The following is a 16,075-nucleotide window of genomic DNA, read 5'->3' as shown; positions in this document are numbered from 1 at the left end:
TCGGGAGCGCTGAAGGCTCGCACCCGGTCGCAAAAAGTTATAAATGCTAATTGCATTTGTTTTTTCAATAAATAAATCATCATTTTACGTTACTATTGTAGGTAGATATAGGTATTGTATCATTTTGGTATCGAATCAAGTAGTTGCAAGCCCCTACAGTAACATAATAGCAAAGTTGCTGTTGAAAGTATTTTGAATAGGCATCCTCCGTGGTCTAGTGGTTAGAGCGTTAGTGTTTGGCTCACAATTTGGAGGTCTGGGTTCGATTCCCGATAGGGACATTGTCGCAGTCACTTTATGAGAATGTTCTTTGTGTGGTTAGGACACTGCACGCTTGAATCACCTCATTGTCCGAAAAAGTAAGATGATTCTTTGCTTTGGAGGACACACATATCAATTTTCAAGTACTTACAGTAAATAAAATATTATTACAATCAGAATTAACAATAAAAGCAGGTAAAAAAACTACCTATATCTAATCACCGAGACCGTGTAATCGCCTGAAAAGGCAGGAATGTGCTTTATTACTGTAAATCGAACAATTAAAGATTTGATAAGGAAATTACCTCAGTTGTAGCCATCTATCTGATAAGTAGTCCATCCGTCGGCCATTTGCTTCAAAGTCCCTAACAAAACCCACGTTAGTACATATTAAAAACAAAAATCGAAAAAACACTTTTACAAATTAGCTACGTGCCCTTTTCGAATTTCGATATTGAATTCTCGCGAGTGTTTTTTTAAGAAAAAATAATCTGTATTTCTTTTACCGCCGCGGATAATTTTATTATATAACCACGATATCAGTTACTTTCAATTTTTTATTATAAGTACTTAATAAATTATTTCATAAAATCCAACGGTAAATTAATTTCTAAAATAAAATAACTTATTCGTTCAAAATTAAATAATATTTAAAAATTTAACTTGAACGTAACACCAATTTATCGTTGTAATTGCCTTGAAATTAAATTACTTTGCCTAATCAGGTTATTTGTAATCCAAGCGTTTATCACATTTTATCGTCTACATTTTAATTCCTTTTCCCGTAATCTTTTTAAATTATTAATTTTAAGAAAAAAAACAGTTCGGTTTTTAAAAATTAAAAGAAATACAGATTTTTTTAAATTCGGTGTGTTTGGTGCCAGTTTTTGGACGTGTCATTGGATCTCGGACTGAAAGATGGCGGACCCAGTTGTTGTGGTAAATGGACCTTCCGACATAGGGATGGGTATGGTCATAGTCAATGGCCATTCTGAAGATGTAGGGACGGAAGTGAGAGTTGTTGACAACCCCCCAGAGGACACTGGCGTGAAGGTGGTCAACGGTGATGCATTGCAGCCCCCAGGCAAAGGGCCGGCCGCGTAAGTGTGCCTATTTTTTTTAAATCGTTCTTTATAAATCTTTTTAAGAATGTTCGTTTCAGCAAAATTATATACAGGGTGACATCGTAACGAATACTGAGGGGGATGATTCAGATCATGATTCTGAGTTAAAATCAAGTGGAATTTTCCGTCGCAAAAGTATGGAATGGAAAATAATTATAAAAAACACAAAAAAAATCATGAATTTTCCGACAGGAAATTCCACTTAATATCAACTCAGAATCATGGTCTGAATCGTCCCTGTATTTTCTTAATAGCTTGATCTATCTCACTGAAGTTTTATGGACAGAACATAAGAAGACATAGGTACAACGTAATTTTAACATTAATCAAAAAACACAGCATCACGCCTGTCTCCGCGAAGGAGTAGGCAGAGGTGGATGTGGGTGGATTTAGACAAGTTTTGTTAACTTTTAGATAAGTTATAAAATTAATTAGAACTTAAAATTACTATTGCTCCAAGTGATTTAATCGAGATATCGTAAAGTCCTCGATAGAGCTGGAAACTAATCGTAATTATCGATTGTTAATCGATTATCTTATTATTATATTATCAGCAAGCGGCAAAATTATCATTTACGCTAATACTTATCGTTTGAGAGTATTATTTATTTAGATATGTAATAATAATGCTTATCTTGTAAGGTGTATAAATTGTATCGATAAGTGGTACAGTTTTAATGAAGGCCTTTAATGTACCTTTTTAAATTTTATTGATTTATTAAACTATTTATTATGACTGTATGAGTGGTTAAAGTTTAACAATTACATCATCATCAATTTAAGAGTCACGCTCTTGCCGGTGCAGCATTTTCCAATCCAGTCTATCAAAGGCCAATTCCTTGACTTCCCTATAAGACACGACGTTAACCTTTTCTTTAATCTAACAACAACAACAATCATCAAACATCATCAACAATCATCTAACAATTACGTAATGGGTAATTTGTTTACCATCATAGACGAAGATATGGCTCACCACCTACTTATCACGATCTAACAGAAAGCTCAGTGAGGCCATGGTTTAAAAACACTAGGGGGTTTAAAATGGCCACATCGAACAATTCATCTAAGAAAGCTATTTGACATTTGTTTGCATTGCGCACTTACTTTTATATGCGCTAATGTCAAATTGCAATATTGCTTTCTTAGATGAATTGCTTCGATGTGGCCATTTTAACCCCCCAGGTATGCTCAATCCAATGCAAGCCGCCATTGCTAGCCCTTGATGACGTAAGTGTTACCATTCAATTGGTACCTATCTCCAACATTCCAAGGACGTCAATTTTATTATTGAAAATTAAGTGAATCACTGAATAATGTATTTAATTACTATTATTTGTCACATATACGAATATCATTAAAACTGTAAATCTTTTACAAAAAGTACAAAATTTCCTTGCAAATGCTTGTTTCCTTTTACAATCAAAGGAGGTTGAAACAAACATAACTTGAGTACTAAATACACTGAATTCCATTTAATTTCAAATCAATTGACCATCATCCTCAGAATTACGTTACATGCTCGTACATTCATATGAATACACTTTAGAACTATGTCAATTTATTTGTTATGTCAAATTGTACTGTAAGTGTTACTAAACGTCAAATATGTTAATGCGACAGGGTTCTATAGTGGGTACATGATATTGTTTGCTATGCACGGCTCAATAGTGCATTTGCCACGGTTCCTTAGCGAAATGTGTCGTGGTCCACTTTCTCAATTAATTTACGACCCAAAGGGTCACATATTTAGTCGTACTTTAAGTCTATTGCCCTAAGAGGAATGAGGACAGGGAGTCTAAAATTGAAGCAATTCATCTAAGAAAGCAATATTGCTATTTGACATTTGTTTGCATTGCGCACTTACTTTTATATTGCGCAAATCTCAAATTGCAATATTGCTTTTTTATATGAATTGTGGCCCTCTTAACAGTATTTAACGTCAGTACTTTCATAAGGGTACTTGGCTGTTTTTTTTTTTCATCAATCATCGCACGTTAACATGCTAAAGATTAATCTAAAATCTGTTTTCCAATATTCTCATATAACGCCGGAGACATTGATGGAGTTGTTTGGCATAGTAACCGAACCGGTACGTGCCGGTACCTTCCGTAGAACAGAATCATCTTACTTTTCCGGAAATAAAAAAAATATTTACCAAATAAAAGTAAAATTACACAGGTTAATAGCAGGCTATTATTACCTTAAAATATTATTACATTAATTATAAAAACTGTCATAGAGTAGGTATCTTAAAATTATCCCAAACGTACAGGAAAAACGAGGGTAATATACATTACAATAATCATTTTTTTTATTTTTTTTTATTACATACATACATAAACTCACGCCCGTAATCCCTAATGGGGTGGGCTTCTACGCTGTTCTGGGAGCAAATAAAAAACATAGAAACGTTCAGCTGCTTGTCTTCCCGGGCATGTCGTAAAAACCGACAAAGGGATTGTGTCCTTTAACATGATGGACTAATGTTATGGGCGATAGGCTGATCCCTTATCACCAAAAGGTTCATCATATCCAGCTTACGACATCGTATCAACAGTGGCTGCAAGTCGTCTTTATTTTTTATTATTATAAACAATTTTCATTATTTTGCTAATAAAAAGTAATAGAAAGATTACGTACTTATACACTTCATTTTTACGTAAGTATTAGGAGAAGAAGAAGAGGTTGGTAATCCACCTCATAACCCACATGATAGAAGAAGACAGTGTATATTGATAATTTATTGACAATTCTTCTCTCTTGTGTCTCCCTCTTTCGCCAAAATTCTAGACTAAAGAATTAAATTCATCTTTTTTGGGGTAAGTATACGTTTTTACAATAAAATACCAGATAATATTTTCTATTTGTCAGAATATAAATTTAAAGCTCATGTGAAGCTTACTTTATGTAAAAAAGCTTATTATAAGATTAATTATTACTTAAATGATAAAAGTGCCTGGTTGTAATGTATACCTACATTGATTGAAAGATGTATTGCTGTTGCAGTTTCTTGTCATTTCTTCTCCTCGGCCAAATGACGTAGATTCAAAAATATTAAATTAACCTTCAATAAGTTTATCCATGATTCCCGATGTTCCCGATGTCCCGGGTTCGATTCCCGATGGGGACATTGTCGAAATTACTTTGTGAGACTGTCCTTTGTTTGGTAAGGACTTTTCAGGCTTGAATCACCTGATTGTCCGAAAAAGTAAGATGATTCTGTGCTTCGGAGGGCACGTTGAGCCGTTGGTCCCGGTTATTAGCCGTAAAAACACCTCCACCAACCCGCAGTGGAGCAGCGTGGTGGAGTATGCTCCATACCCCCTCCGGTTGAGTGGGACGTATATAGGCTGTTTATGTTATGTTATGTAAGTTTATCCATGATAATTACGTTCAATAAATGATTCTGATTTCTGATTTCTCCTTGGCATTTATTGAAAATAAAAATGAAAATTGTTTATTAAAAACTAATTCCAATCAATGGCAAGATGTTTCTCCTCGTGATGTAACAAATAAGCAAAGCTCATGAAAGTAAATAAAGATTACCACCCATTATGTGAGAAGAGAGATGGCTAAAGAATAGATTAGGTCACACATTCATTATGTGAAGGTAATTTAAAATTTTCCAAGCGTATATTGAAATTACAGTACAGGGTTCCGTCAGGTAATATTTTTTAATATTGGACTTTTGCAGCTTCTCGTACAAGCTGCAAAAGTCCAATCAGTCTCTTGCAAAGTAATAAATTAACTGGCTACACTTAAGACCTTCTGGTTACATGTCGTTTCTGTAATACCACAAACACCTACAAAAACATAAATTTTATAATTGTGACAACTAATGGTTCATAATTTCACCACTGTTTACAAATAATTCGCTGAGCTCAGTGACTGAACTTTTGCTCTTTGATTGTACCTCTAATCCTTCGTTCTCATTATATTATATTCTCAAAATACTACATTTGCAAAACATTACATTCGCAAAATATTACCTGTACAATGAAACAGAAAATATGTAAAAAAATAATTATGTAATTTATTGAAATTAACGAAAAAAAGCAATAACTTTCTATAGCTCCGATAAATCTTGCAAGCAATCTCCAATCAAAACAGTTTAAACATTTTGAAATTATTTTATCAGCTTGATCCGATTTTTCAATATCTTGTTGCCGCCGTTTTTTTACCTAATTAGGAAGTCTTTAGCTTATGTTACGTGTGTTTTTTTTTTGTACAGGCATAGACAAACATAACTCACGCCCGTAATCTCTATCGGACAGGATAGGACTAAGTCACCAGAAAACAACTTGTAGAATAAGAGGTAAATCCATCGCAAGATGAACTAAATACCGACTGTTTAATTACTAATATAGTTTTTTTTAAGTTATTTGTTACAAATAATCTATGGATAATCAAATAATCTATAATCTAATCCTTGTTGTTCAAAATAAATGTTTTTGTAATGATGTCACTGAAAAGGCAAAATGCTATTGCCAGACTTTATACACGTGCAACCTGTGGAGCAATTTGACCAAAAAGACCTTCAGTGCTCTGCGCGTTCAGTACTGTTGTTGGGCCTGCCCTGGCGCTGCCTCGGGGATGTTAGCCTCTTGGAGCACTGATGGCTTCCAGGCTGTTCTACGCAAGCGTGTGGCTTCTCTGTGGGAGTGAGTGCGGGGCAGCAGCAACAGTCTCCTGAAGGTGGTCTCACAAAGGATGGACAGTCCCATCCTCACTCACTGGATGTACATGCATGTGACATCCAATGAAAATTATAAATTTTACTAACTTAGATATAATATCCTGTTACCTACAAAATATGGATAAATATCCGAAATAAAATATTTCATTTCATTTCAAAATTACGTAACCGCACAAAAGGACATTTCGAGAAAAAACAGTTTAGTGTTTTTGGTCGTGTAGACCTCACGAGGCTTTCTATTAGACTAACGTGACTAAACGTTAAAAAAAACTAAACTGCTTTTTCTCGAAATGTCCTTGTGGCGGTTACGTAATTTTGCCTTCCCAGTGACTACATTACAAAAACATTTATTTTGAACAACAAGGATTAGATTATAGATTATTTGATTATCCATAGATTATTTGTAACAAATATCTTAAAACTAAAAACTATATTAGTAATTAATCAGTTTAAAAATCATAAAGTCTTTAGTCCATAAAGATTGTTTATATCATGATAAAAAAGGATACAATCTCTCTCGGAAGGACAACAGTCCGACATAGCAACTAAATAAATATATATTTACAGCACCGTTTTAGTCATTTCAACCACGGTATACTAAAAATACCATTGTGCCAAAGGTAAAATTAATATTTTCGATTTGGCTTCAAAAAATGTGTTTCCATTTCGTTTCAGTCTTTGAACAAAAGATGATTTTTCATTATTTACTGTGACTTTTAATATTCTAAAATATTTCCAAGTGAATTTATGGGTCTCTGTTAAAGGCCTCTGGTTTAATTATTTTCTTCACGCTTTACCACTATCGGGATAAGGTAGGGACGGATACCATAGACACCTTAAGGAAGAAAGATGGCGTGTGTGGATTTTGATTATTCTTTATTATCTTTTTTTAACGTGACTTATTCCAGATTTGCCGCAGATGGCATTAACTACTTGGCCGGACTAAAGTTTATTATCTATCTTAATTAAAACTAAAAGAAAAAATCATCTCTCTAGCATTATCCCGTGTTTCACAGGGTCCGCTTACATAACCTGAAGATTTGACAGGTTCGGTTTTTTACAGAAGCGACTGCCTGTCTGACCCTTCCAACCCACGAAGGGAAAACCAGCTCAATACAGGTTAGGTCACATACCTCGGAAAATAAATAAAAACAAAATAAATAAATATATACGGTCTGTGGTCCAGTAGATGAGAGTTGGGCTCACGATCCGGAGGTCCTGGGTTCGATCCCCGGTGGGGACATATCACAAAAATTACTTTGTGGTCCCTAGTTTGGTTAAAACATTACAGTCTGATCACCTCATTGTCCGAAAGTAAGCCGATCCGTGCTTTGGAAGGCACGTTAAGCCGTTGGTCCCGGTTACTACTTACTGATGTAAGTACGTAGTCGTTACGTGACTCATGTCAGGGGCCTTTGGCGGCTCAATATTAACCCTGACACCAGGGTTGATGAGGTTGGTAATTCACCACACAACCCACACGATAGAAGAATAAATATATAGGTAAATGCATAGGCAATGAAATCTAAAAAATCTAATAGTAAGTACTTAAATAAAATAGAACAGAATGCGATGATTGCGGACGGAAATTAAGAAAATAGAAGCCTATATAATTAATTATAATTATTATTTTCTTTAATTATAATTATTATTATTTTGGTCGCGGGAAGCCGCTGGATGCGGGCAGCGCAGGACCGATCGTCGTGGAGATCCTTGGGGGAGGCCTATGCCCAGCAGTGGGCGTCATACGGCTGATGATGATGATGATGATGATTATTTTCTTTTATTTTAATTTCCGAATAAACAATCATCGAAGTACATAGGTATGTACCTTCGACGGAAACGAGAATACGCGTTGATGTCTTTTGTATGAGAGACAGAAAGTTCAATTTTGTTTTATGGTTGACCTCTGTGGCTAAAGGCCATAATGTTTAAAACACAGGTCCCAAGTTCAATAACGCCCGAGTCCTTTTCGGGGTGGGCAGAACCACAAGATAACCCTGCTTAAAAGCTTCTAAACCTGCTCCGCATCAGGGAGACACCCTATTTCCTGTCGTCACTTGTTATTCGAGATCCCATTCGAGATTGAAGGGATTGGGTGAATCTTCTTGAGTTATACTTTTTGTATTGATTATGCTGATTTCCAAAGAAAACTTAATTATTTAGTTAATATGTAATATTGAAGAAAAAAGGTTATTGTTTTTTTTTCCAAAAAATAATTTGTTTTAATTAACCTCACTATCACAAGCAGTTTTCATCGTTTTCAACCAACCTAACTTTATTTTTAGAAATAAATTTAAAGAAATTAATATTTTAACTTTGGCATCACAATATATCTTTGAAAACTTAATATATGTAAAAAAACATATAGGATTATTTGCGAAAAATAGCGATCGGCACATTGTTAATACCAGGAATAAAAATAAACTTGCTTTACAAGTCAGTCGATTACATAAGATTACTAAATCTTTTAAGGGGCAATGTATACGTTTTTACAATAAGATTCCCATTGACATTCAGAATTTGCCTTTCAACTGTTTTAAGACAGTAGTTAAACAAAAACGTTACAAAAAAGGTTATTATAAAGTTAGTGATTATTTAGAAGATATGAATGCATGGGATTAACTGTCTGAGAACCGATATTAGGCAGCTAAATTACTCAATTGTATACCAATATTTTGTTTTATGTTTATTTTTAGTTTTTTAAAGAACGTCTAGGGCCCTGTGCCGAGGTTTTTCTTGCAGCTTCTTTTCCCCGGCTATACAGGTTGTGAGAAGCTGCAGTAGTTTTAGGCGGATGAGACGTTCGTTATGTAAAATTGACGATTCAAAGTGTAACTATGTTACCTACTGAATAAAGATATTTTTGAATTTTTTTATGAACTAGACGAGATCCCGAAAATTTCCGGATCTCGCGGGATAGATGTTTCCAATCCCGCAGGATCTCCCCGTTACTTCTTAGCGACTTACGGATATTTAAGTTTAAATTAAAACACAGAGTGGGTGGGGTAAATCTAGCTACGGATTAGTGCGGGGCGGAGATTTGCCGCTCTATTCGTAGTATTATTTATTCTATGGCCAAACTAAATTAACTCAGTCACGTTAAAAATACACTTAAAATGAAATGAGAGATGTGTAAATATATTTAGGTGGTACTTACACGTATTACATGTACAATAAAAAGGTTAGCAAACCGTCCATTTACTTTCAACAAACACTTTAAAGTTGCACTACTCAAACCTTACTTAAATTGAGTAAAGAGTGACTTAAGTACCTGACGAGTTATAATATTAAAACTTAAATAAATTAAGAATTTTAAAAAGGGAATGTTAAGTTGGTTTGGCCACAGCGGATGAAGGATAATATGATTACGAAAGCAGTTTAGTAATAAATAGTCCGAAAATTCTTACAGACAGACCGACCTGCAACTTAACCCAATTAGGCCCGTGATTAAAGGCTTTAAAGAGCCGAGATGGAATCAATCCAGACATATAAATAATAATAATATTTATTTCAAATAGCCTAATACACAGGTAGCTAAAAAATAAATTTTACAATGTGTGACTGTTTCAATTTTACACGAGGCAATGACCTCTGAACTCCCAAATTAGAGTGAATCTGTATTATGGGAGTCAAGTATAAAGCGCTTGGTATCACGCCTGGGTCGCCGAAGAGGTAGGCAGGGATGTTATGTTTATATTATACTCCCACGCCTCGCTCAGCTTTGTTTAAGACTTTAAGTCCAGTCTAGGGGGCGAGCCCATTACCATTAACCAGGCACTAATCCTGTAAACCACGTGATATCAATTATCTATTGCGATAGAGTCAGAAACAGTGTGAAAAGGCGATATAGTGACTAAGATTGAGAAGGGAATGTTAAGTTGGTTTGGACACGTAGAGCGGATGAAGGATAATAGGATTACGAAAGCAGTAGATAAAGCGAAGGTTGGTGTTAGAGCTGGCAGAGGAAGACCTAGAAGGGAGTACATTGACCAAATTGGAAATGTCCTTAGAAAAGGTTCAGTACGATCTACTCTCTCTCTCGTGTATGAAACGATTGATGAATGTGGAGGAAAAAAGAGAAGTTGCTCAGGATCGAAGCAAATATAATTCCATAATGTCTGCTTACCCCGGTGGGAAATAGACGTGAGTTTATGTATTCAAATTCAATTCAAATTCAAAAATATCTTTATTCAGTAGGTAACATAGTTACACTTTGAATCGTCAATTTTTACATAACGAACGTCTCATCCGCCTAAAACTACTGCAGCTTCTCACAACCTGTATAGCCGGGGAAAAGAAGTTGCAAGAAAAACCTCGGCACAGTATGTATGTATGTTAAATAAGTTCTTCTTCTATCGTGTGGGTTGTGAGATTAATTACCAACCCCATCAACCCTGGTGTCAGGGTTATTATTGAGCCGCCATAGGCCGCTGACATGACTCATGTAACGACTACGTACTTACATCAGTAAGTAGTAATTGGGACCAACGGCTGAACGAGCCTTCCGAAGCACGGATCATCTTACTTTTTGGACAATCAGGTGATCAGCCTATAATGTCCTAACCAAACTAGGGATCACAAAGTGATTTTTCTGATACGTCCCCACCGGGATTCGAACCCGGGACCTCCGGATCGTGAGCCCAACGCTCAACCACTGGACCACGGAGGTCGTCGGTGGTTAAATAAGTTGAGAATGTAATTATTACTTTTTTATTCGTTAGGTATTACATTTCACAAATATATTACCTAACAGACACCTTCTACTTTTAGTTTGCATACGTCATACTAAATTTACACACACTGCTACTGGTTTCCTATATTGGGCAATGTACCCACGCAATGTTTCAATTATTATTTACAGGCAGACTTAAGTTTACGCGGTTATTATCATAATTAAAACACATAATAGCGGGTTCTTACCGCGTTTAAATGGGGATATGAGACTCCCACTTACTTACCGCGTTTAAATGGGGAGTCTCATATCCCCATTTAAACGCGGTAAGAACCCGTTATTATGTGTTTTAATTAGGCAGACTTAACTCTCGCTCGTAAGTTTTGAAACGATTTTCTTTTGATCACGTGGGTTGGGAGGTGAAATACCAACCTCATCAACCCTGGTGTCCCCTGACATGGCTCATATAACGATTATTCACTCACATCAGTAAATAGTAACCGGGACCAACGGCTTAACGTGCCTTCCGAAGCACGGATCATCATACTTTAGGCCAATCAGGTGATCAGCCTGTAATGTCCAAGTAGGGATCACAAAGTGATTTTTGTGATATGTCCCCACCGGGATTCGAACCCGGGTTCTCCGGATCGTGAGTCCAACACTCAACCTCTGGACCAAAGAGGCCGTTAAAACGATTTTGAAATGATTATGATGATTGATTTGATTATCACATTGCTCATCATTATCACCTTATACGTACTATCCATATCGTTATGTCATTTTTACGAAGTTCACTTACTTAACCTAAAAATTTAACAGGTCCGGTTTTTTACAGAAGCGATTCGACTGATCCGTAAAGGAAAAAAACAACCCAACATTGGTTAAGTCACATACCTTCGAAACACATTTTTCGGGATTGTAGGTTTCTTCACGATATTTTCCTTCAACGCTGAGCACGTGATAATAATTTATACAATACAATACAATACAAATACACTTTATTGCACCAAAATAAAAAGAAATAATTACAAAAAGTCTCTTAACTAAGTACATGGCAAATGGCGGCCTTATCGCTTAAAGCGATTTCTTCCAGACAACCATAAGGTGAGGAAAAAGGTAAAAAAAATTGAAAGATTGCGGGTACAAACTATGCATACAACTTAACAACAAATAAATTTATGATCCAAACAATGGGAAGTAATTTCGAAAATCATATAGCTCCGTGCTGTCGTGCTGGATTCGAATCTGCGACTTTACAGTGAGAGTCGAGCATTCTTCCAACTGGACTATCACTGCTTAATAACATCACTTATAATTATAGATGGTAATCATTTTAGAAAGAATCTAATCTACTTTTATAATATGTCGGATACAATAGCCGATAACATTAAAAATACTACTTAATAAGTTTAATTTAATGTTACCATGGAGACATTCATTGCTAAGAATAATGTTAATTAAACGTAACTTTCAATACACGCTATAAACACATTAGCTTTTTATGTTTAGTTTATACTCCCCTAACGACCCTAATAAGAATCCAATAAGAATATATGGCACAGTGGTACCGCGCTGCAAAAACTTGAACACGGTAACAATTGCCTCGACGTTAATAACAAAAAACTGTGTGAGTGTGAGAATGACGTATTGAATAGAATAGTATTGAAATAACACGGATAGCTTGCACAGTGTTCCAATCAGGAATACGCTAAGTTCAAAATACGATGACACAATGTGCAAACGGTTCGGATGTCAGTTTGCCGCCAACGGTCGAAACGGGTTCATGTCTCGCGCGGCCGTTGCCTCGCTTGCGAACGAAACTTTAAAACTAAATTACCGTTCCAATTTGAAAATTTAAAAACACAGTGAAAGTGTTCGTTTAAAAATAGGGCAGAGGAGATTGGGTGACAGTTCCTATTGTACCAAAGAGATTATAACTGATAAAGTGATAAGCAAAATCGATAGCACATGTTTTTTTGGTAATAAGTGTTGGTTTTTTTGTGAGCTAGTGATGCAACGGGAGGCAAGTCCCGAATGCCAGTGTAATCAAGTTTTGCCCTGAACGAGGTGAGTGTCGTTTTTTTCTGCAAATTCGCGAGTTTGCGGGTCGATGACTTTGAACTTACGTTCGATGGATTGCATTTCATTATGTAGGTGCTTTTTGTGATACATTCTCGAATACATTTATTTTGCTCGACTGTAATTTAAACTCGGAACGATGCATTTTTTTAATGTCTGGACTGTGTTTTAATTAGGACAGGAGCAAGAGCGAATTTTTACCACCTTACAAATAAAAAAAAATAAACCAAGCATGAACGTGGGTTTAAGTATATGACAGCCAAGCAAAATTGAATCCAATTATCATACAATTCGACTGAACTTTGCTTGGCTGTCAAATACTTAAACCCACGTTCATCCCTGGTTTATTTTTTTCATGATTATAAGTATCCAAAATTGTATTTAAAAAATAAATCTTAAAGACAAAAACTTACGTCTGTAAAACTTAACTGGGTAGGTAGAGTTACAAATTACAACTTTTTTTAATTAAGTATGTTGTTTTATGATAGGTAGTATTCTGCTTTCTGATTTAAATATGAAATTTACTATTTTTTTAATTATTTTTATCTTGTTTTATTTTATACTAACATTAGAAATAGGTAAGTCACTTACTAACACATATGAGTCAATGGTTACTTGAAATACAGAATTATTATTATTATTATGTTTGTCATTTCCATATTTCGGGACTATGGAGTCCCGGACTTTTGGAAGGCGTGCGTGGGGCCGAAGCCAAAACGTAAAGGCCCCTTATTATTATTATTATTATCTCTTTGGGGAAAGGCAAAGGCAAAGCCGTACAGCCATACTTTTCTAAATATATCTCCGAATGACAAAACTCTTGACATGACCCAGTAAATAAAAGACGTCATTCTAACAGTGACTCAGATCATTTCCATATTTACCTACATAATAGTTTCACGACGAGGACTGCTTAAGCCAAATACTCACAATCTAAGCATTTGCTTTTTTTCTTGCATACATACATAAACCCACGCCGGTAATCCCTAATTTGGTGGACAGAGCCACAAGTAATCAAGGACAACTTGCAGCCACTGTTGATACGATGTCGTAAGCTGGACATGATAAACCTTATGGTGATAAGGGACCAGCCTATCGCCCATAACGTTAGTCCATCATGTTAGAGGACACAATCCCTCTGTCGGTTTTTACGACCTGCCTGGGAAGACAAGCAGCTGAACGTTTCTATGTTTTTTATTTGCTCCCAGAACAGCGTAGAAGCATTTCTTTTTCTTGCCTAAGTTTGGCTTCTTATTCCTCTGAAGACACCCCCCCCCCCCTTCCACCCCTCAAACTCAAAACATAACTTAGCTCCTCCGATAAAGTAAATGCAGGAGTTTAAAACATTTTTTCTCTGAAGTATCTTCCTATATTTTATTTCTTGTAATTCATGAAAGTTAATCGACTCGATCTTTAAAAGTAAGGGAGAGAGTGGCATCAAAATTATACATATTTAAATGCCATAAAAGTCTAAACTGACATTGAAATAGAATGCTAAGAAATTCATGACATCACCATTTTTCTTATCAAAACAAAATGAATAAAAAAGAAATAATTAGTTATCATACGTGATGACCAATTGACTGCCATAGTCGATCGTTCACAATGATCAATGTCTTCGGTTTATAATGATAAATTGATGTTCAGGTCATTGGAAGTCATTGCACTTGGGAAGTTAGGCTTGTTCCATTAATACATACATACATAAACCCTATCGTATAAGTATTGGTGTGGAGAGAGCATACAGTCATGTGCAATATAATGTACCCACTTTAGGACTCTGTCGCACTAACATATTTAACATTTAGTGAGACTTACAGTTCAGTTTGTCAAAAAAGTTAATGTGACATGGTACCAAAGTGTATACAATTAATGCTCGTGACCGTACATCTACTCTTCTTCTTGTATCGTGTGGGTTGCGAGGTGGATAACCAACCTCATCAACCTTGGTGTCAGGGTTGCTAATGAGCCACCAAAGGCCGGCTCACTTACATAAGCAGAAACCCGGACCAACAGCTGAACCTTCCTTCCGACACAAAAAACAAATCAAATCAACAAAAGAAAAAAAAACAAAATACAAAAATCATCTTACTTTCGGACAATCAGATGATCAGCTTCTAATGTTCTAACCAAACTAGGGATCACAAAGTGTTTTTTTTTTTGTGATATGTCACAAACCTGAGACCGCGATTGGAAAGCCAGCGCTGCAGCACAGAGGTCGTTATACCTAGTAAGAAAGGGAAGAAATATTGCTCCGTTGCACTCATCATCAATTTAAGAGCCACGCTCTTGTCGGTGTAGCATTTCCGTTGCACTAGACATCCCTAAAATCTAAGAATGAGGTCAACCATCTGGTAACCAATATTAGGTACTTAGCTAAATTACTGTATTTTTTTATACAGGCCTAAACCAATGATTGTCGAATTTGTTTTCGAATTCATGGTTGGATCATAAATGATTATCACGTGCTCAGCGGTGAAGGAAAATATTGTGAGGAAACCCACATTCCCAAGAAATGCATTTTCAGAGGTATGTGACTTAACCTGTATTGGGCTGGTTTTCCCTTCGCGGGTTGGAAGGTCAGACAGGCAGTCGCTTCTGTAAAAAAAACCGGACCTGTCAAATCTTCAGGTTAGGTAAGCAGACCCAGTGAAAAAACAGGATAATGCTAGGGAGATGTGTGTTTGTGTACCGGGAGAGAGCCTTCAGCGCTCCCCATTTGTCCGGCCAAGTTGTTAATGCCATCTGCGGCAAATCTACAATAAGTCACGTCAAAAAAAATGTGTGTTGCTGCGCTGTTAACCAATGCTAAGTGTAGTTAGGTTAGTTCCAACGAAATCGGGAATCAAACGCGGGCCCTCTGTTTTCATAATCAACGAGCCGTTACCAACATTAGGAAAATAGAAAATGGAGTTTGTAAAGCCGGTCAGCGAAGAATAATGAAAGATAAACAGCACCGTCACCGGCGCGAGCGCAGACAATATGGATTCCTGGTGCGCGTGATATCACCAGTAATGTTTACATAGCCTGGCAAACACTAGTGTATTGTATTTAGCGGATAGAACTGTCTGTGGTACCAATACTGATGCGTTATTTGGTAATAATTAGGTACTTGGATTATACGCGTAAGTCACATCCATGAATCCATGTTTGGATCATAGATTATTGACGTCACGAAAGTTGATGGTAGGGCTGGCAGAGGAAGACCGAGAAGGACTTACATTGACCAAATTAGAG

The 16,075-nt window shown here is 36.2% G+C and overlaps 1 protein-coding gene across 3 annotated transcripts in view; it reads left to right on the top strand.

The window, feature by feature from the left end:
* Positions 1-605: 605 nt before the first annotated feature.
* The window catches only part of LOC126372098 (unconventional myosin IC), an 82,632-nt gene continuing 67,162 nt past the window's right edge, over positions 606-16,075 (top strand). Inside the window, exons 1-2 of one of the 3 annotated variants that reach the window (XM_050017644.1) lie at positions 606-640; positions 1,146-1,361. In XM_050017644.1, the coding sequence (XP_049873601.1) occupies positions 1,180-1,361 (182 nt within the window). In that variant the 5' untranslated portion in view covers positions 606-640; positions 1,146-1,179. Of the gene's footprint in view, positions 641-1,145; positions 1,362-12,529; positions 12,827-16,075 lie in introns of those variants that run through there. The other 2 variants (XR_007567113.1, XM_050017645.1) reach the window with 2 other exon arrangements.

This window comes from Pectinophora gossypiella, chromosome 13 (assembly GCF_024362695.1).
Source record: "Pectinophora gossypiella chromosome 13, ilPecGoss1.1, whole genome shotgun sequence".
NCBI classification, from domain to species: Eukaryota; Metazoa; Arthropoda; class Insecta; order Lepidoptera; family Gelechiidae; genus Pectinophora; species Pectinophora gossypiella.
Note: the sequence above shows the minus strand (reverse complement) of the source record. Positions and strands in the feature narration are given on the sequence as shown.